Source organism: Choristoneura fumiferana, chromosome 30, assembly GCF_025370935.1.
Source record: "Choristoneura fumiferana chromosome 30, NRCan_CFum_1, whole genome shotgun sequence".
Lineage (NCBI taxonomy): Eukaryota > Metazoa > Arthropoda > Insecta > Lepidoptera > Tortricidae > Choristoneura > Choristoneura fumiferana.
The window spans coordinates 3,685,867-3,707,712 of NC_133501.1; the positions used below are offsets into that span (position 1 = coordinate 3,685,867).

General features: G+C 37.6%; 1 protein-coding gene across 1 annotated transcript in view; it reads left to right on the plus strand.

The window, feature by feature from the left end:
* The first annotated feature begins 1,549 nt into the window (after nt 1-1,549).
* LOC141444636 (uncharacterized) overlaps nt 1,550-21,846 on the plus strand; it is a 34,601-nt gene continuing 14,304 nt past the window's right edge. The window contains exons 1-19 of the mRNA XM_074110205.1: nt 1,550-1,600; nt 2,197-2,292; nt 2,886-2,933; nt 5,625-5,720; nt 6,793-6,840; nt 7,670-7,765; nt 8,191-8,238; nt 9,490-9,585; nt 10,595-10,642; nt 11,154-11,249; nt 12,271-12,414; nt 13,597-13,695; nt 14,059-14,106; nt 15,369-15,509; nt 15,925-15,969; nt 16,060-16,107; nt 17,063-17,110; nt 18,667-18,714; nt 20,714-21,796. Of these exons, the coding sequence (XP_073966306.1) occupies nt 2,220-2,292; nt 2,886-2,933; nt 5,625-5,720; nt 6,793-6,840; nt 7,670-7,765; nt 8,191-8,238; nt 9,490-9,585; nt 10,595-10,642; nt 11,154-11,249; nt 12,271-12,414; nt 13,597-13,695; nt 14,059-14,106; nt 15,369-15,509; nt 15,925-15,969; nt 16,060-16,107; nt 17,063-17,110; nt 18,667-18,714; nt 20,714-21,796 (2,353 nt within the window). The 5' untranslated portion in view covers nt 1,550-1,600; nt 2,197-2,219. The remainder of the gene's footprint in view (nt 1,601-2,196; nt 2,293-2,885; nt 2,934-5,624; nt 5,721-6,792; nt 6,841-7,669; nt 7,766-8,190; nt 8,239-9,489; nt 9,586-10,594; nt 10,643-11,153; nt 11,250-12,270; nt 12,415-13,596; nt 13,696-14,058; nt 14,107-15,368; nt 15,510-15,924; nt 15,970-16,059; nt 16,108-17,062; nt 17,111-18,666; nt 18,715-20,713; nt 21,797-21,846) is intronic.

Sequence of the window (21,846 nt, forward strand, 5' to 3'; positions counted from 1 at the left end):
TATAAAAGTAATAAATTGTGGATAGTTGGTTTGAGGTAATATTGTGTTTGCGTGCTGGTACAATGCGTAGAACGCTGTAAATCAACTAGGAACATGTTTGCGGAGGTGACGCTGAGACTCTGTTGTCGATTTGCGCTCTTAGTATAGGTATTTGAAAAGATACTGTTTCAAACTATATGAAAGTAAGAGAATCTAGTATGTATTTACGCTACACACTGTTATTGAGACATACAAATCAGTATACAAGTAGGTCAGTCGGTCTTCCATTCACCATAGCTAATATCTACATATTTTGATATCATCAACAACAGAAACTTGTTTGCTAATGTCGTACGGAACTCGAAACAAATATCGGTTTTCTATTTCTTTCTCGTTTGAATCTTCAAGGCGAAGAAACCGACGAATCCGCGCCCGAGCGAAATTAACATTCCGTTTGTACTGTTCACTGGATTTTCCTAACGGTAAATTGAAAGAAAAGAAAGGAAGAAAGAATATATTTATTTGTCAAAATGTTGTACAAGAAAAATAACCTAACCCTAACCTAAGACAAAAATTGATGCACGGCATGAACATAATATATTTATTTATTTATTTAATTCAGAAACAAACAGTCGTTTACAAATATTAGTTTTTTAAACTATGACATATAGTTTAGACCTGAGTTTCCTTTACATTTTAAATTGCAGTGTATATCTAACGAAGCCACATGTCCTGAGATAACAATTTAAAGATTTACATTTAGGCTAAAATAATATATAATATAGATAATATAAAAAAATCTTCAGCTTTTAAATACCAGTGTATTCGGGAGACAATAGCAACCTGCCTACCGGATTTAGTAGAGCTCTACGAGTAGCTTAGAATTGTAAAAATGAATTAAGTACTCATTACTATTTTATATTAATTATTTCTTCAAATAACATTAGTTTTGTCCTTAAATTGAAGAATTGATTGACCATGAAAATTAACGTAAACAAAGTAACCGATATTTTGACGTGCAATAAAAAAGTTGTTAAGTTTTACTACAAATTACATTGAATACCTTGTACCAACTTAATTAAGTCCTATGAAAAAAAATGCTAAAAACCTTAAAAACAGCATTGTGGATCCAAATTGATTGGGATAAACTAAAATAATTTAAGTGTTTTTAGTTTTTAGTACAGAGGTTTTAATAATTGTCAGGTAAAATTGAAAAAAAATCTAAAAAGTCCACAAAACTGTCGACGTTATCCATTTTTTTTGCCTTTGATATTAATTTCTTCTTGACAATAGATCTGAAGTTTGTATCCGTTTCATTTATAATATTTTTTGGAATTTTCTTATAAAAACGTATGCAATTTCCCAGAAACGACTTTTTGTTTTTAGCCAGTCTGTAAGATGGAACTTTAAGCTTCCCTGTGTTTCTAGTAGCCTTTGGCTTATCGACCTTAGTGGGAAAATCACATATGCGGCCTATTTACTGAATAAATGATTTGAATTTGGATATTGTATTTTAACCCGACTGCCCGAATAAGGGTTATTACTGATCTAATTTTGGCTAAATTTTTTTCAGAGGTCGAACAAGCAATTAGTTATGTCGAGAGAGTCGCTAAAATAGGTGGTAAGTAAATAAACTTTAAAACTATCCCTACGAGTTTTTGTTTTTTTTTTATTTTCAAAATTAAGTGAAAAACAACTAAAAATTACAATTTGCAACTAAGACTAAAAATTAAATAACTTAACTGAAGCTTAAAAATAACATATAATGTGCCTTTCATATGTCTTAACATATGGGCCCTATACCAATCTTGACCTTCCATTTCAAATTCAATTTTATCTGAAATATCGAAACCTACTACAAAATTAACTCGTTCACATGTTAACTAACTGCACCGATCCCTTTAAAAGCCTTAATTGTCCTGTAATTCGTTAATTAATTGTTTTTACGAGTGGATTTGCTCGTTGAAGTGGCAATTGGCGGGCCTTATAGAAGATGGCAGTTGGGGTCAAAAAGTTCTCGAATGGAGACCGGGGATAGGCAGGCACAGCGAGCAACATCCACTAACGAGATGGACGGATAACCTGGCTAAAGCTGCAGGTTCTCGGTGGATGCAGCCCGCTTCCAACCGGAGCAAGGAGATCTACGGGGAGGCCTATGTCCAACAGTAGACGTCTTTCGGCTGATACGATACTTATATTTCATACATTTTTTTTCAGACCGTAACAAGGCGATTGATTTCATGAAATGCGCCAAAGGCTCCAGGGAGTGGAAATATGTCATCTCCTTCTTGAAACAGCTGGAAGGCACTGCTAGTAAGTATACAAAGAGCACAGCAAAATACGCGCTGGTTCGTTAAAAAGCATCCCGTATAGTATAACCAAACCCGGATGAGACTGGTTAAATACCACTTATACCACACTACTTATTCTGTCTGATCCTTCTGCATCAGGGATGGATTGATCATGTCAGGGCCCCTAAGAAATGTACTTAATGCTCGCGACATCTTTTCAGCTACCTATTTGAAGAGTATTCTTTTCAAGTTCAATCAAGTTAAGTGACAATAAGTATCTGTTGAAAAGAAGCAATAATACCAATACGGTATTTGAAACTCTTGGACTGCCATATCCTGTATATTATTATGAAAATATAAGTAGATATATGGCGACTGTATAGCGAAGAAAAGAAATGATTCGATTGTTTTTTTTTAATCTATAATCTGTCACTTTCTAAAACGCTTTTCTCTATACAATAATTAAAAATTATGGCGCTTCTTGCGTGTGACGTCACATGCAATTATGTCTTTCTCAGTCTATTCTGAATTACCAATTTTTTAACACTGTTTTAAGTTATATCATAACCACTCACTTGATTGCGATTGTTCTGATTGACGTTTTCCAATTTTCAGATATCGAGGTTATCATCGAACTTATGAGGGAGCTGACCAATGAAACAGGTTAGTTTTAAGATTAAATTATATTCGAAATTCAAATATTTAATCAGATATACCGGGTGGGCCCTGTAACAGGAGCAAAAAATTAAAACACAGGTTCTGCTACGCAAATGGAACTACTTTAGGCACTTGTCCTACCGCCGACGATGAGCGAGAAGCGAGCAGAGCGAGTAACTAGAAACGAGTGGGCGAGCAGTGAAAAGCGAGTGTTCGAGCACGACGGGCGATTACTCGCTCCACTCGCTCGAGCCGGGTATTGCTGAGCTAGTTTTATAGCTCAGCGAGTTTTATAGCTCTTGTCGCTGCGACAAAAGATGTAAGAGCGAGTTCTCGCCGGCAGTGTGAACCGCCAGCGATCAACTATTAATATATATGTCTCTTTTACTCACACAGGATCTTTTGTTCGTTTCTTGAGCGAGAAAATAGTCGATAGCCAATAGTTATATTATATCTAGTGCCATCCACGAAGACATCAATGAAGATCTGTTAAGAATCAGTAATTGGTCTTCCACCAACTGTTTAGCTCTAAATCTTGCTAAATCCAAATATTTAATAATTGGGACTAGGCAACAAATTGAAAAAATAAATAATTATAAGTAACCCTAAAATAACTTTGGACGGTGTTGGAGTAGAGGGAGTGGAAGAAGCTCGTAGCCTTGGGTTATTAATTGACCACAAAGTTTGTTTTGAAATGCACGTAACAGAGACAGTTCGCAGCTGTTTTTATCGGTTGAAAATTCTTTACAATTTTCGGGACTTTCTCAGTGTCAACACTAGAATAAATTTATGTGAATCGCTCATACATTCCAAACTCACTTATTGTCTTACGGTGTACTGGCCCTGTCTCTTAGAACGATCACGCAGGCAACTCCAAAGAGTGCAAAATGCTTGTGCCAGATTTTGTTTCGCTATCCCACCGCGTACCCACGTAACGCCATATTTGAACAACGCAGGTATTTTAAAGCTATCTGCTAGATACGAACTTTTATTGTCATGCTTGCTGTTTGATACTAAGTATTAAATGGCAAACGCCCAGCTAAGTATTTATATAAAAAACTCGTTTGGTCCTCCTCCAAGCGTTTAATCCGTGATTCGCGTAACGTGATGATATGCGTGCCCAGACACAAGACTGTCGCTTTCAGGGCGTGTTTCAGATACCAATCCACTAAGTGCTCGAACAATATCCCCCCACCACTCCGAAACATTGAGTCAAAATCAAACTTTCGTATTAAGCTCAGATTGCACTTATTGTCTCTCCAGAGACTCTTATCTTGAAGTTTTCTGAACCCCCCTCGCCTCATTTTTATTTTTCTGTCATTTAAAATAATAATAAATACTTATTCCAAGGTTCATAAATTTTGCTACTTTACGATCCCACTGAATAATAAAACTCATTTGATGACGAGATTGTGCTGAGTTTATCACGTTGGTCGGCGTCCTTACTCGGTTTGGGTACTGGCAGAATACCAGCGCTGCGGCTTACCGCAGCACAATGCTGAGCCAGCGCCTGTTCTTCAGTGCATCACATGGCTTCTCATTTATGTGTCTGATCTGTTTAATTATTACTTAATTTATGTTTTTATTTGCTATCGTAAGTATCTTGTTTCGGGCATAATTTTAAGTGCTGACATGTTAGTTTTATTACTCTTTAGTTACTAAGCTATGTCTTTGTTTTGAAGAATAAAGACTATAATCTATCTATCTATCTAAGATGCGTGATTTTGTCAAAATTAGCCATTAATGAAATTGTAATAAGAACCACGGCACGCGTCATCGGGAATGACTCTACCTATAGTCTGCAACTTTCAAAAATTAAGTAATTTTATCATTATGTTTATTCCAAACAAATTTAATAGTATTTTCAATGTACGTCATCCAATAGCCTAAATGGCATCGCCTGTCACGTAACAAAATGACGGATTTCGCAATACATTGCTTGTCCAATTCAACTTTCAACTATAATTAAAATCCTAATACAAGTTATTTTCAAAAGTTGTAGAACTAAATTAGCCTAAGATTAAGAGTGGAAGCTGTGGTTTAATTGTTTGCTCCTGTTACAGGGCCCACCTAGTTTATGCCATTTTATGCTAAACCATTAGTATAAGGCTTATATATAAAATAGTTTTTTTTGTGATATTTTTTTGTAAAATTCGCGAACAGTATTTTTCAAAATGGCCTCGCCACCTGACGGTAACTTTTACATAATTAATTATGGCGCTGTCGCCCCAAGGGCTAGTGTTGTGCCCTTAACTAAATAATCCAATATTGCAAATGCATTCAAGCAATATTCCCAATATTGTCATTGCATAGTGTGGCAATATTGGAACTTTTCACACCAGAAAATTTCCAGCAATATCGTCAATGACGTTGAAGGCAGCACTATATGTGGATGTAACTACAAAATGTCATATTTTTAAAATACATATTTTAATTAGGAATCGACGAATTGCGGGTTAATATTTAAAAAAAAACTTTTAGTATTAATATGAATCAAATAAATAGGTACAACTTTTTAACTAAAACGAAAACTGACTAATAAAACTTTTCTCTGAGTGAATAAACATTTATTGCTCGTAAAAAACATCAGATATAAGTGATAAGGTACATGCTCGTTTGGTACCCTCATGGTAACATACTCGTAGTTATTTACTGGTTAAATTATGACTATTATTTACTGAATGCAAATGTTTCCAGATGTATGGAAGGCATACACCATCCTGGAGCGTCTGACCGGTCACAGCGACTTCGACGCCATCTACGAGATACTGGAGAAGATATCCGGTGGAAAGAGTAAGTGTTATCATCATAAACGAAATAGTTATATGCCTAACGAATATTTTTTTATTTTATTTTAATTATAATTATTATCGGTAATATGGCTTCTATCCCCTTTTTTTATCAACGTGACAATTGTCAGTAACATAATATTATGTCGAGTGACAATCTATTATTATTAATTGTATCTATATAGTCCTTGATTGTATCTAAATTTAGATAATTATGTTGTGAAACTTTAATAAGAATTATTTTTCGTGGTTGATATTTATTTGTACATTTGTCGGTAAATCTTGTCATGAGATTAATACTGTGTCATAATTAATTTTGAGTAGTGAACTAAATGGAAATTAGTTTCTTATGACGGTAATTTGCGTAGTGTTTTGGTACGTACGCGTATTTTCAAAATGGCTTTTTAAGAAAGTACCTGTCAGCATGGTGAAATAGGGCCCTGATTTCTTCATGTAATTAATATGTATTAAAATATATTACCGTCATCAAAAATAAGTTTAATTCGCTCAAGTATTTTAATAATTATTCAAAAATTTATTCTTATCAACACCTGTTCTGTTTTACAATTAAAATTAAAATTACTGAAGCGATGTAATAGCTTTATGAAATATGAAACAGGTGAATGGAAACGTGATAAAAGATTGTTGAAAAGGTTATTGTCACATAAGGTTACAAATTTTAGACAAGTATATTTAAGCGAAATAAATACAAAGATGTATATTGCGTCTTTTTAAACATTTAAGATACAAATAACTTTACTATATATACAATTCCCCCAAGTCTTGACCCTGCGGAAGGCCCATAAGGCTGGCTGCATTTCCGAGCTGTATCGAGATCCCAGTACGTTGTGCGAGAAATGCACCAAGTTACAATAGGTTAAATGATATTGTAACGGAAAACTCACGTCTTAAACCGAGTTTAGCTCGACATGTTTCGGGCTATTTCGTAGCCCTTCTTCTCAGGAGCACGCGACTCGGCGGCTGCGTGAGTGATACGAGTATGAGCGAGTCTCACGGTAGTTTCATGTTCAAAATTACATAAGGTTGTTGTATACATTAGTGTTGTTTGATTTCAGATTCTCATGAAATTGCCGACTTCTTCAGACACGTGGCACACACCAACGGTAAATAAAACCTACGTGGTTTCACTTTATCTTGTATTTTCACTTTATTTATCGATGAAATTGAATAAACCTTTGTAGAACAGTATGTCAGTTGTGGACCGAGTGATAAATCGGTCATTTTCCATTAATGCCCCGGGCATACGTCGTGTAACGTGCGGCGTGTCGTGCGGTCCCTACTCGCTCTCATAAAGTATAAGTGTCAGAGGGACCACACGACACGACACAAACTTCGAGTTTCGAGGTTCGTAGTAGGCCTGCTGATGCGTGACGACACAACACGACAGGTAAATGTGAATGCGGCTAAACTTAAATAGTTTTTTCACAAACGAGAGGGAGCAAAGTGCAACTTTTCTGTTCAAGGCTTTTCTAAGTGTTTTATTTATTTTTTGAAGTTGATGATTGTAAAACCACGCTATTTTCTATGCTGGTTGTTCTTTAATAATATTTAGATTTTTTTTTCAAGTTTCTTAATGCTCGGTGTGAAAAGTTGTATGAGCTACTCGGGAGCAAAATTATTTTCATCTTGGGCGTTAACACTTGAATCCCTCATTACGCTCAGGATTCTACTTTAGAATACGCTCAATTCTATTGTACCCTTCGTTATATTCTGGAATCAATGTACGCCCTCGCCGTAAATACACCATTTTGCTCCCTTGTGACACAAATAACTATTTTTTTACCCAGGAAACTATACCCTATTACTTAAGTATATTACTTTTTAAAGACTCAAGTAATAAAGTACCTAAGCTTTAGAAACGTGTTGGGTTCGTAAAAAAAAACCTTTACAATATTCTTTCTGGCTAATAAATTATCTTTGTTCTTCATTCAGGTGTGGAAGGTGTAAGAATCCAGGTGGAGAAGATGACTGGGGGCATTGGACCAGCCGAATTCCCTAAAGTCTTCGAGATACTTCTGCCTGAAATTGGTGTGTATATATTTTTCATTTATCTTTACATTGTGTTATCCTCCTCTCCTTAACAAAAAGTGTATACCTCACAGTTAAATTTTCAAATAACATTGTATTATAAATGTAAATATAAGTAGTTTATTAAAGTGTCAAATATAAAATAATAATTATAACATTGTATTAAATCATTATTATATTAACTACAACAATCTTATTACTTACGATACTTAGTTATTTTTTTATGGAATGTAATACCTACTTATGTGTATTTTTATCCAAATAAACAGCTTTATTTCTTAATAATTAAAGTAACTTTCCGCTGTACATATGTAATGTACGCTTAGATCTTTTAACTAAGCGACGGATTTCAATGCGGTGATCAGTTCATTATACTTATAAGTATTTTTTTCATTTTATTTTACTGTTTGTTAATTTGTTTTCAGACCTCAAAGGAGCCATGAATCTCATGATCTCGGCGACCAGATCTGGTGGTGAGTGTTTATAAAGCTTTTAAAAATTATAATTCCTATAAATATCAAGTGGGTATGTGTGTGTGTGTTTGTGAGAGAGAGAGAAGCATTTATTTACTTACACATATTCGATACACAAAAATACACTAAATAGAGGGAAAGAATACAAAATTAATATCGAATAGTATAACTGAAGGGTCCACGGAAAGAACATGCCTAGTCACCTTTTTTTTTAAATTGAGATTTTAATCTAGAAAAGAAGAAAGAAAGAAAATAAATGTATTTTCTCTCTTTCTTCTCTCTTTCTAATCTCAAAATGTAGAGCTCGCAAAGTACTATGACTTACCAATTGAATTAAATAACTTGAAAACAATACATCTACTTATAATTTTTTTCACTTATAAATTGGTAACACTTATAAATAAATGGTAACCATAGTAATTGTTCGAGGTGGCTAACTTTCAAACCGGTATAACTCAAAAAGTTGCTTAGGTGACTAGACAGGTTCTTTGTGTGGACCCTTCAACTGGACCCCACTTAGCATAATGTTGCGGCAAGCCCCAATGCCTTAGCCCAATGCTGTTTTTCAGTGGGACCCATCATGTCGTGGTTCCCTTTGCTTCACGCGGATGTACAGTTTAAATATTCTAAAACTACACTCGTTACTACCCGCTGTTCGCACGCGTAAACTACTTATTCGATCTGGTACAATGGAAATTCCGGATTTTATAAAATTCCCCGCGCAATTCCCAAAATTTATATCGTGGTCTTCAATGAGGTTGTGTTAAGAACAACCTGTACAAAATTTCAAGACTCTAAACCCAGCGGTAGCGTTTTCAAGATTTTACCCCTATCCCGTGGGAATATCTGGATATAAAGTAGCCTATATGTTATTCCAGACGTCCAGCTACCTACGTACCTACCATAAATCCGTTTTAGCGTGAAGGAGTTACACACATACACACACACAGACAAACTTTCGCATTTATAATATTAGTAGGATAGTATTTATTACGACCAGATGGCCTAGTGGTTAGAGAACCTGACTACGAAGCTTGAGGTCCCGGGTTCGATTCCCGTGTCGGGGCAGATATTTGTATGAAAAATACGAATGTTTATATAAGTATGTATCTATCTATATAATTATATTTATCCGTTGCTTAGTACCCATAACACAAGCTTTGCTAAGCTTACTTTGGGACTAGGTCAGGTGTGGTGTGATATTGTACCGTGATATTTATTTATTTATTACGAATTAAAACTGTTTTCTAGATCTCGGGGAGGCCATCCTTGAGATGAACCGTATCATGGGCAAATCGAAGATCTCAGAGAGCATCATCGTCCTCAAGAGGATAACCGGACAGCGACGTAAGTTAATGATACTTAATCATCAGGGCCACCTTTCACTTATTAGAGGCCCTGGGTACGTTAGTACTATTATATATTCTGTGCCCTGGGCACAACATGCTGCATTCTAAGCCTGAGTTGTAAATTGTAAATTGTTATGGAAATAAAAAAATATTTTGCCGGGAAATACACACTGGCCCCGTCTCATCTCCACCGAACATCAATAAGGGCAGCAGCAGCAGCAGAAATGGCGGAAACTGCCAAAGCAGGAAAATACAGTGGTCCTGGTGCCGAATATGATTTTGTACCTTTCGGCGTCGAGGCCCTTGGTCCGTGGGGCCCTGGCGCTCGGAGTCTCTTCAAAGATCTATCAAAGAGACTCAGAGATACCACAGGAGACCGAAGAGCTGGCAGTTTCCTGCCAGCATCTTTGGTACCATGCCGCAGGGTCCATTTTTAGATTTATTTCTATTTTTAGCTTATTTAATTTTATTGTACATACCCTTTTTATTGTGAATATTAAAATAATACTTACTATATTTTAATAAATTTTACCATACCTCTTTAATGTTATAAAATTATTATCTATAAGCCATGAGTACAATGTCCGCGTAATTTTTTTATGTCACAGATTTCTTTAATATAAATTGGTAAAAAATTATCGGAAATTTTAATATAGTTTGGCATAGTGTTTGAGGCAATATTGCCAGCAATATGAACACCGCCAGTGACGTTAGTAATTTATTGTAAAACGTACTGTTTCTTTAAAAAAATATGGCTCTGTCCATCGGAGGACAATTTTGCCAGTGTCTAGTAGTTTTTGCCGTTGTACGGTAAAAAAATTCTAGAAAACGAAATATGAGAGGTGATGGTGGATGAACGGTGACAGCGCGAATCTAAAACGTACTGTATCACATTTCTAAATTTTTAAATGCGTTGATAATTTGTTAATAGCAGTAACAAAAACGAAGTAAAATTTAATTATTTTAAAATAGAACGGACATTTTCAGCGAGTTATTTATGATTTCAGAATTGAAATACGCCCTGGAGGAGCTGACACACGAAGCTAACAAACTTAGTAAGTAATGTGTCATATATTATCTGACACATCCTACCAGTGACGGTTTTAGCACTTCCAGCGCCCTGGGCGAGATTTCCACGGCTTCCCCAACTTAAGGGAATTTTCTACAAAGGTATAGACTCCGCCCAGGGCGCGACTTAAAGGCGCCCCGTTAAGTCCGGCACCCCGGCCCTAGAAACATAGTCGTATCAGATTCTGATATTTATGCACTTTTGTTGTGTCAGAAATTGGTGCTAGCGACTTTATGACGACAGATATATTATTATATAAATTATCTCAACGTTTCGACCACATTTCCGCGGCTATGGTCACGAGTATTAGTTTTATTTTTGGGTAAATTATGGATAAAAAAAAATTATAAATAATGTAGGAGCGAGCAGACAACAAGATACAAAACAACTAGAATGTTAATGTCTCTCGGGACGCGCCGGTTTACTTCGTTCTCCCGAAGATTAAAAAAAAAATAACATAATGAGCCATGTTTTTGATAAAAACTTTTTTCTGACAGGTCTCCGAGTGGTGATTGAGACTTTGTACAAGATCACGGGCTGTCGTGTGATCGAAGAGGTCCAGACCGTGTTCTACAGGGTATTCAAGATTGACAGTAAGTTTGTAAACAAAGTAGGTAGATTAGAGATTAGATTAGATTGTTTTCGCATACAAAAACTGTCATTTGATTGTGATCGCGAGTGTCAGCTGGGCTACTACGAAACTCGAAGTTCGTATCGTACCGTCCCTCTCGCTCTCGTATTAAATAGTATAAGTGTCAGAGGGACCGCACGACACGAACTTCGAGTTTCGTAGTAGCCCAGCAGAAACGTTACACGGCTTCTGACTTCAGACTCCGTCAAGCGCGCCACCCATGGCAACACTGGCGTTTCGTAGGTGCTTTAATGCCAATTCTTAGATTAATTAATTATTTTCTTAAATCTTCCTAGATACCGCAATTCACCCGTAATCACCCGCACCCGCCGCTCGCACACACTGATAATTTAAGGAGGATTAAGTTTTCTTTAGTCAAGGCTGCGCTGCCGTCGGTGCCGTATGTTTCGATTTTAGCTCGCTTCGCGAGATGATCACCTTTTACGTTCGCGGACTCGTACTTGCGTATTTTTTGTATTAAGTATAATTGTAAATTAGTAGTAGGTATATAAGTGTAGTGTAATAGTTTCGTGCAAGGACACATAAAAAAAATAGATACCTACCTACCTATAAACAATATAGTTATAGTATTATGTGTAGGTAAACATGAGTAGTATGTATACAGTCGCCATCACTATTCCGGCGAAATTATAAATAATATTTTTAAATTTAGTATAATAATAATAATACATATAACGGCATAGAATCTGTCTGTTTTCTCAAGATACAGACATTAGACAATTTGCCGGTAGGTAATTAATCTAAAATAGACGTCGACAACCCTAAGCGACCGCGCCGGAGTAGGCAGTTAAGGGTCGGAGTGTGGTTGAACATCACAGACATCGCTTGATAATTCTTAGAACACAATGCACTTCTACATGTTCGAATCAATAACAGGATCCCTGAGCCTTAGGTTTGTCCAGCAGCCGCAGTCTTCACAGCCTCATTCGTTTGGCTGACGATCCTATGATTTCTTCTCACAGATATCATCACGGTTATCAAACGAATTAACAACATCTCAAAGAGCCGAGATGCACTTACTTTCCTCGAGTCTCTGCTCGAAGTCACGCAGAGTAAGGTCATCGAAGACGCAAGCGTCGCCTTGAAGAAGCTCACCACTAAGAACTGTGAGTATATCGCTGTATGACTTACCGCAAAACAACATTATATTTTTCATTGTTATTCAAACAATATTTATTTAATCGTATGGCATACATTTAAAATAAGCTTATACACATATCTATCGCCATCTTTGCCTATTTGTATATCGCCTTAATGTTTGTCACTCGTTTAGCACCACCCAGGGGACACGTGCAGGGTTGTGGTGGGTTTCTCCCGCGGACTCGAGTAACAATCGTCCCCCAATATAAACAATGTAACAGTAAAACGAAAGAGTAAACTACGCAGAATATTTACGTACAGTCGGGTTCTAAAATTTGTGAGCAAAAATGTTATCAAAAATATGTGAAGACGTCTGTATATTGTTAACGGCGTAAAAGCGTGCTCAGATATTTTCAACCGGCTTCAAAGGAGGTTCTCAATTCGTGTGCATGTTTTTTTTTGTATGTTATGCCGAAATTCAAAATTCATTTTTAGTTCTAAAGGACACTAAGTCAGGATCTGATGATGGAATCCTAGAGAAATCGAGGGCAACCCTCGAATTTTTAAAGTACACCTATAGCGTTTTTGGCATTTTTAACACCAAGTCGAGTACCTACTCTGTTATAAATAAAATAATATAACTATGCCGAGTTTGAGCTTAATGGAATCTTTGTGAGATGCATTTTGGCTACAAATCACTAAAAACTCTGAAAATATTATTTTTTTACAAAAAAATGGAATCGACTTTAAAAACCTTGAAAGTAATTTTCTACTAGTTTGAAGTCGGTGCCTCAGCAGCAGGAGTGATTAAAGCCAAATACATATTATGTAGGCGAGGTAGACGACTATAGTTCCACTCCTGCTGGCTCGTGCTGAGGCACCGACTTCAAACTAGTAGAATTTTTTTTTAAGGTTTTTGAAGTCGGTTCCATTTTTTGTTAAAAAATTTTTTTTTATCAAATTTTCGCTCAGAAGTTTAGGAACTCTGCTGGACATTTGCCTAATATCCGCGGTAAGAAGAATCATTAAAGTAGCTATACCCCTCCTGAAAATAATATTTATTTGTTAACTTCGGTTGTAGGTAGGTACGACATGCATGACAACTAACTTAGGGTTGATAATATTTTTCGCTTTAATAATTTATTATATTTTACGGGCTATTTTATTTTGTAAAACATTGATATTAAGAAGACTTACAACAATTTTAGTGTCGGCCTTGGAGATTTTGGAGAACATCAGATCAAAGTCAGGACATGACGACATCATCGACTTCTTTAGGCGTCTCATCGAGCACACTGGCACTAAATGTAAGTATTAATACTAAAGGTAAATTTAGAATGTTATTTCGCACATGAGTTTTTACAAAACGGATTTGAACCCACGATCCTCTGCCTGAGAGGCCATAAGTCAAACCACTAAGCCACCATGGCTTTTATTTGTCTATTTCCGTGTTACTTTGTGGGAGAAAAAGCGACACGGTAATTAGACTTGAGCAGAGGAATGAGAACGGCCAAATTATCAAAGCTGCGTGAATTTTTGAACTACCCGCAGTTGATCTTCTTTATTTATCTTTAAACAATTATTTTTCAACTGTACATTGTATCGTTTGCGCCGAAATGAATTTAAACTTTTTAAAAATGATTCTGACATGTAATTATTTCTGTTTTCAGCTATCCAAGAGGCATGGGAGGTCATCATTACGTACATTACCATCACAGGTATTTATTATGTTATATATACCAACTCGTAGTAGAATTTTTTTTTTAGCTAAGGTTTGCATAGGTACATACACAATACAATCATCATCCCTCCAAAAATCCCTAATTACTTTTCTCAAAAATGTCCGTAAAAGTTGACATTATTCTTTACATATCAGAAGGTGAAGTGCATAGTTTATGGTCAGCGAAAAATTAAAAAGTTAAAGAGATTGCAGGCGCGCTAGCTCGACAATAATGAATTAGCGCGCCTGCAATCAGTCACATTTTTTTTAACGTTAAAAAGGCCATGGAAATGTTGGCACAAGTCGTATACAGCCAAGTCTAATGGCCGGTATCAGATATTTTCTTGGAACTCCGGACTTTTTCTATTGGGTCTGAAGTAGCTTGTGGTGTTTTTGGTGGAAAAATACTCCTGCAGTTTATTTTTAATGAAAAAAAGCGGGAAAGCATAAGAAAGATATTGGAAGAAAATTAAATTTTACAATATATTTTGAGAAAAAGTTTATTCTATTTCAGAATTATTCACCATTTTTGAGAAAAGCTTTATATTAGTCTCGGCTGGAATAGCAATTGCTGGCTTCGTATTAGTTAAACGGACTCGCAAGCTCGTCCGTTTAATACTCATGCTCAGCCAGCAATTGCCTACTTCCAGGCCACGACAATAATCTACTATTGTTTTATTTTTGTACTTACTTACACTAAAAAATATTTTAGGTACCATTTTGTCGGCATAGTTTACATACATATTCGAGCAAAATTACAAGTCTCCGAGCAAAGCTGCGGACGGACGGACGGACGACAGACAGACAGACAGACAGACAGACAGACAGACATGGCGAAACTATAAGGGTTCCGTTTTTGACATTTTGGCTCCGGAACCCTAAAAAAGTGTACCCTTTTTTTTAATTTTTTGGAATAAATATGGTTTTTCCTACTCAGAATGAAAAGCACAATCGATACCGATCGTTTAAAAAAATGTCCCCATTTTTTTCATACAAAATTTTATGAGTCAGTTTGTCACGCCCATACTAAGTGTATGAAAAAAAACGTCGCAAAACTGAAACTTTTTTTTTGGAAACATTTTTTTAAACTATCGGAGTCGATTGTGCTCTTGATTCTGAGTAGGAAAAAACATTTTTTTTGCAAAATATCAAAAATAATGAAAGGGTACACTTTTTTTGAAAACTAAATTATTTGTTTTTTTGATAACTATTGCTGTACTTGATTATTATTATACTAATGTTTACGTTCTTTTTCCGCAGATATCTTCGAGTTCTTCGAAGTGATCTATCGCTTTACGCGCGTGCAGATCATCACGTTTATAGAGACCATCATCCACGTGACCAGCTCCAGCAGCTTCACGCAAGCCATTTCCAAGCTAAACCGGCTCACAGGAGAAAAGAGTAAGTCAAATTCAAAAGGGCCATTCATAAAGCACGTCACACCAATTTTGACCGTAATTAGCCAAAACCGTCCTCCTCCTCCGCCTCCAGAAACACACCCTCACACACCGCACAAACCGCATGCCGGATACCCCCCTAAATGTGGAACGTATTTTAGTCTAAGTCAAGGAAAGAGTAAGTCAAAAGAGAAAAGAACAAGTGAAAGGTTACATTACAAAATTTTGTTTATTTGTTCTTGCTTTTTTATGTATTCTAATTACAGTATATTTCATTAAAAATGTATGAGTAAAAACGTCTACTGATAGAGACACATAAAAAAGAAAACATTTATATTTGCCTATCTAAAAAATAAAATTTACAAATAAAATCTCATTCAAATTATAATCTACTTATCTATTTAATTTTTTTTTTTCAGATTTCATCAAGTCACTGACAATAATATACGAGATTGTAGAAATCGGTGAGTGTCGTATTAAGTAAATATAGACTTTTAGTTCGTTTTCTTAAAATTAAATGTAAAACTAATTAAATTTGTGATTTAATTTTTCAGATATTGTCAAATTCTTCGAAGTTATCATTACGATCAGCAAGAAGTTCGGTAAGTATCTAACATTACATTATAACGTCCGTCTTGGGTAGCACCGAAACCGATTTATTAAACACAATTATTAAAGAAAAGAAACATAGAAAACTGTCGTTTTAGGTGTATCCAAGGGTTATCTATTGTTTCCCCGAAAGTTATATGCCATAATTTCATTTGCCCGAAGTTCATATGCCCGAAACTTCATTTTCCCGAATGTTTCGTTTACTAGAAAATTTATTTGATATATTCTTATTTTCCCGAAAATTAGATGCCATAATGATACAAATGCAATACGTATTGTTTTCCATATTATTAAGTGCAATAATATTATTTAATAGAATATTCAAACGCCATACTCAATAGTGTTTATTTTGATTATGATTGATTAAAATTGCTTTTTTCTTTTACTAATCTATCTATTATGTTATTTATTCGGGCTGCTAAAAAAAAATACCTAACATCGAAGGCTAAGGCGGGAGCGAAGCGGAGCGTAGCATAGCATTCGGAACCTAACCTATCCGAGTCGCTTCTGCTCCGAACCGCCTTGCTCGCTCGCTTCGCTCGCTCGCACAAATCAAATGTCGCAATTCTTACCTAACCTAATCTTTGTGATTAAAATTTACCTAATTCAAAGGCTTGTTTGACGTATGGGATTTATCAGTATAATAGTGTCGATACTCACCATTTACATGGATGGCAAATGATATTATGGCATGTGATACTTATGGCTTACAATGATTATGGAAAATGAAATTATTTAAATTAATATTATGGGAAACAAAGATTCTGTCATTAGATTAATATGGTAAACAATGAGTTGTGAAAATGAATTTATAAGAAACAATATTATGACGGTTGAATATTATAGCACATGAAATTCGGGCAAGTAAAGGTATACCGTATCCAAGACGTATTTTTTGTTATTTTCCTTTTGCGAATTATTTTTAATAATGTTTATATATTTTTACAGATTTTGAGGAAGTGATTACTATCATGGAAGAGTACACGTACACTACGGGTAAGCAAAATCAAATGAAATACCTAGTTTTAATTAAAGATTGAGTTTTTTTACTTTTTAATTGAACAAGAAATTTAAGGATTTTACTATCTAATAATGGTAAATTTCTGCATTAGAAAACTCGTAAGGTTTGACTATTTATTTTTTTATAAATCAAAGCTTGCCCATGCATTATCGAACGAAAATCAATTTTTAAGCTACCTTTACAATTACTAGAGGTATAAACGTTTGAAATCCAAAATTATAGAGAGAAAGACATACTTGCACGTGAGGTCACACCCAAGAAGCGTCATGAGAAAAGCGTTTTAGAAAGAGAGATGTAAAGATTTTTCAAAATAAACTCGAAAAAAGTTTCAAGCGAATTATGTATGTAAACTCTTCATTGTACAAAATAAGTAAACAAACACAGATGACAAACATTGAGATATATGTACAAAGGCGAACTTATCCCTTTAAGGGATCTCTACCAGTCAACCTTTGAGTGGATGAGAGGAGCATTCAGTCAGGGACAGACAAAAAGTAAATTAAATTATTCTGGTGTCCCTGTGGTGGCTCGGTTCGGTGGCATTTAGACATCACAGTTGCTGATGCAGCTGCTGAGTTGCTACGCTAGTTGCCGCTTGCACGGAGCGAGTGGGTGGCCGTCTCATCATCATCATCATCCCAGCCTATATACGTCCCACTGCTGGGCACAGGCCTCCTCTCAGAACAAGAGGGCTTGGGCCATAGTTCCCACGCGGTCGGTGGCCGTCTGTTGGACAATAATATGAGCAGCGCTAACTGCGCGCGTCGCGTGCATTAGTAGATTGATAACCAAGGGTGGAAAGCGACCCATTTCACCCGTGAGAGCGCCAATAGTTCGAGGGGGAATGGGTAATTTCACCCGAGTTAGACACTACTTTTCATTTCGACTGTGAGGAAAGTAAAATACTACAAGAAAAATGAGAATATTAATAAATTAAATTTACTGATATACAACCTCCAACCTTTTCGCACTGGCCACTTGCCACGGCCGACTATAAAGAAACAACCACGACACAACCTAGGAGCTTATATACAGAACTGGAGGTTGAACGCCGAACGAAGAAGTTTGACCTTTGTTACTTATTTAAATATTCCATCTCTTTCTTTCACATTTCAAGAAAGAGATGGAATATATTCGTGACATAATAAAAGTCAAATTTCTTGGTTCAAACTGGATCTCTATAGTCTAAGTTTCAAACGGATGTTCGGCGTTCAACCTCCAGTGTTGTATAGGTATATATAAGCTCCTTGGTCACGACGTGTATCTAGATGGCCAGGCCGAAACGTGAATTATCTTCGACTCCGTGGATAATCGTAAAAATAAAAAATAAAGTACTTTCCACCCTAGAGATGAAAACGCAATTTTCCACCCGGCTATCTATCCATGAAAATTAAACTTTCCGAACAGGAGAGATGAAAACGATGTTACCTGCACCAAGACAACCACTGCACCCGACACAGATACCCTAGGGCCTAGGGCCTTAAATAGCCCTAACTAAAGAATAAGAACTTCATCATTTGTTATTTTCCAGATTTCATTAATGCCCTCAAGGAACTCCGCGAATGTACTGGCGAGACAGGTATGTAAACCAACTAGTTTGCTATTGTCTTTCGGAACATAACCAAAAGATCGGTTTTATTTTTATTCCTCATTCGAATATTCAGGAAAAAGAAAACAGACGAGTCGCGAGCGACATCATTCTGTACACTGCAAATACTTACAGTTAGGCCGTATTGCCCAAGCACGTGCTTGCGATCGCATTTATTATCTCTTTCTACTTTTATTCTGTACCGTTTGAGAGAGAATTGGTGCATGCGATGGTAACGGTGACTTTGAATGCCTTAGACAACATTGACTATCAGGCAAAAACGTTTATATTCAGTCAGATCCGTCTTCTTTAGGCGGATCTATAGATGGATATTTTACAGTTTAATTTTTTCTCGGTTCCTATATTAATAACAATTTATCACAAAATAAGTTTTCTCAAACATGTCATGAAATATTGACGTTGTGTTACAAATAATAGGCTGAGAAGTAGCGCGATGCAGGCGCTGCGGCTCAGCTGCGTGCGCGCGGTCACTCTAGCGGCCTGCAAAGAGATTTCACGAGTACTGCCTTTTCGCAACGTAACGTTTGGCAACCTGTTTCATTTCGCAAACTCTAAAACTGTAAATATTTCTGGATTTATTTCAGGGTCATCGTGTAGAACCCTTTAGGTTAGGTTAGGTTAGTTTTATAAAAATCCTGAAATATTTACAGTTTCAGAAATATTAAACAGTTGGGAAATGAAAAGTTGCGAAATGAAACAGGTTGCCAAACGTTATTAGCCGAAACATTAGTAAACCGAGATTTCATACAACCTTGCAGGCCGCTGGCCGGCAATGCGACCGTCTTTAGTTTCAACGCGCGGTCTGCGACATGGCGCACGTTATTCCCACACCCAGCAACACCAGCTGCAGCCGCCGCCAGCAGCCAGCTCGACACGCGCGCACACAACAGGGCGACGGGTGACACTCTTTCCCGTCCCGGATAACACCGACATGGAAATACCGGCCCTGTTTTTTCTGTACACGCCCATAGAAACTGACAGGAGCTTCTATGGGCGTGTACACGAAAAACAGGGTCGGTATTTCCATGTCGGTGTTATCCGGGCCGGGAAAGAGTGTCACCCCAGGGCGACCAGACTAGCGTCCCGCCAGCTGGATTTCTTGTGTTTTAGGGTTTCGGAGCCAAAATGGCAAAAACGGAACCCTTATAGTTTCGCGATGTCTGTCTGTCTGTCTGTCCGTCCGCGGCTTTGCTCAGGGACTATCAATGGTAGAAAGAAGTAATTTTGCACGGATATATCTGTAAACTATGCCAACAAAATAATAATAAAAAAAAATTAAGGTACTTCCCATAGACGTAAAGTGGGGGTGACTTTTTTTTTTTCATCATCCAACCCTATAGTGTGGGGTATCGTTGGATTGGTCTTTTAAGACCATTAGGGGTTTGCTAAGAAGATTTTTCGATTCAGTGATTTGTTTTCGGACGGACGAAAAGACGGTCGCATTGCCGGCCAGCGGCCTGCAAAGTTGTATGAAATATCTTTGCAGGCCGGTAGAGTGACCGCGCGCACGCAGGCGAGTCAAAGCGCCTGCATCGCGCTACTTCTCGGCCTATTATTTGTAACACAACGTCAATATTTTATGTCATGTTTGAGAAAAATCATTTTTAATACAAGCTTTTTCTGCCGACTGTACTTTTTGTTGACTGTACTTGCATTACCACCCAAACTACATTTGCGTACCAAATTTCAAGTCTATGCCATTAACCGTTGAAGAGTTCCGTCCTGCGGAGACGACCCTGGCCGGACTACCAGGATGTCACTACCAGATTATTGTATTGTCACGCAATTTACATAAGTATACCAAATTTCAATTCAATGAAACCACTTGAAGTTGGTCGAATTTAATTTGCAAGATTTGATTACAGATGGATAGACAGACAGACAGACAGACAACGGGACAGGTGAAACTAAATAAAAGCTTGTAAAAAAACTTGTACATATTTTCAACAAAATCTCATTCGCCTTTCAGATATCATCAAGGCTATTGAATACATAAAACAAAACAAGCCCAGCAAGAAAACGACAACTACTACGACGACAACCACGACCACGACCACCACTGAGGCTCCCACAACCACCACCACCACCACAACCACAGAGGCACCTACAACCACTACTGAGGAGCCGACGACTACTGAGGCCCCAACTACAACCACTGAGGCCCCAACTACGACCACTGAGGCTCCAACTACAACTGAGGCCCCAACTACTACAACTGAGGCCCCAACTACGACCACTGAGGCTCCAAATACAACTGAGGCCCTAACTACTACAACTGAGGCCCCAACTTCTACTAGTGAGGAGCCTACGACTACCACTGAAGCTCCTACGACTACTGAGGAGCCGACTACTACAGAAGCACCTTCTACCACTACTCAAGAACCAACAATAACCACGGAGCAACCTACCACAACCACAACGGAGGCACCTGAGAAACCGGACAAACCAGGACAGCCTGGGCAGCCAGGTCAGCCAGGACAGCCAGGACAACCAGGTGGCCCAGAGAAACCAGACACACCAGAGCAGCCAGTACAGCCTGGTCAACCACGACAGCCAGGACAGCCTAGCCAACCAGGCCAGCCTAGCCAACCAGGCCAGCCAGGACAACCAGGTGGCCCAGAGAAACCAGAAACACCAGAACAGCCAGGCAGTCCGCAGAAACCTGACCAACCAGATAGCCCAGAGAAACCAGACACACCGGAACAGTCAGGCGGTCTTCAGAAACCAGACCAACCAGGTGGCCCAGAGAAACCAGAAACACCAGAACAGCCAGGCGGTCCTCAGAAACAAGACCAACCAGGTGGCCCAGAGAAACCAGCAACACCAGAACAGCCAGGCGGTCCTCAGAAACCAGACCAACCAGGTGGCCCAGAAAAACCAGCAACACCAGAACAGCCAGGCGGTCCTCAGAAACCAGAACAGCCAGGTGGCCCAGAGAAACCATCAACACCAGAACAGCCAGGCGGTCCTCAGAAGCCAGAACAACCAGGTGGCCCAGAGAAACCAGAAACACCAGAACAGCCAGGCGGTCCTCAGAAACAAGACCAACCAGGTGGCCCAGAGAAACCAGAAACACCAGAACAGCCAGGCGGTCCTCAGAAA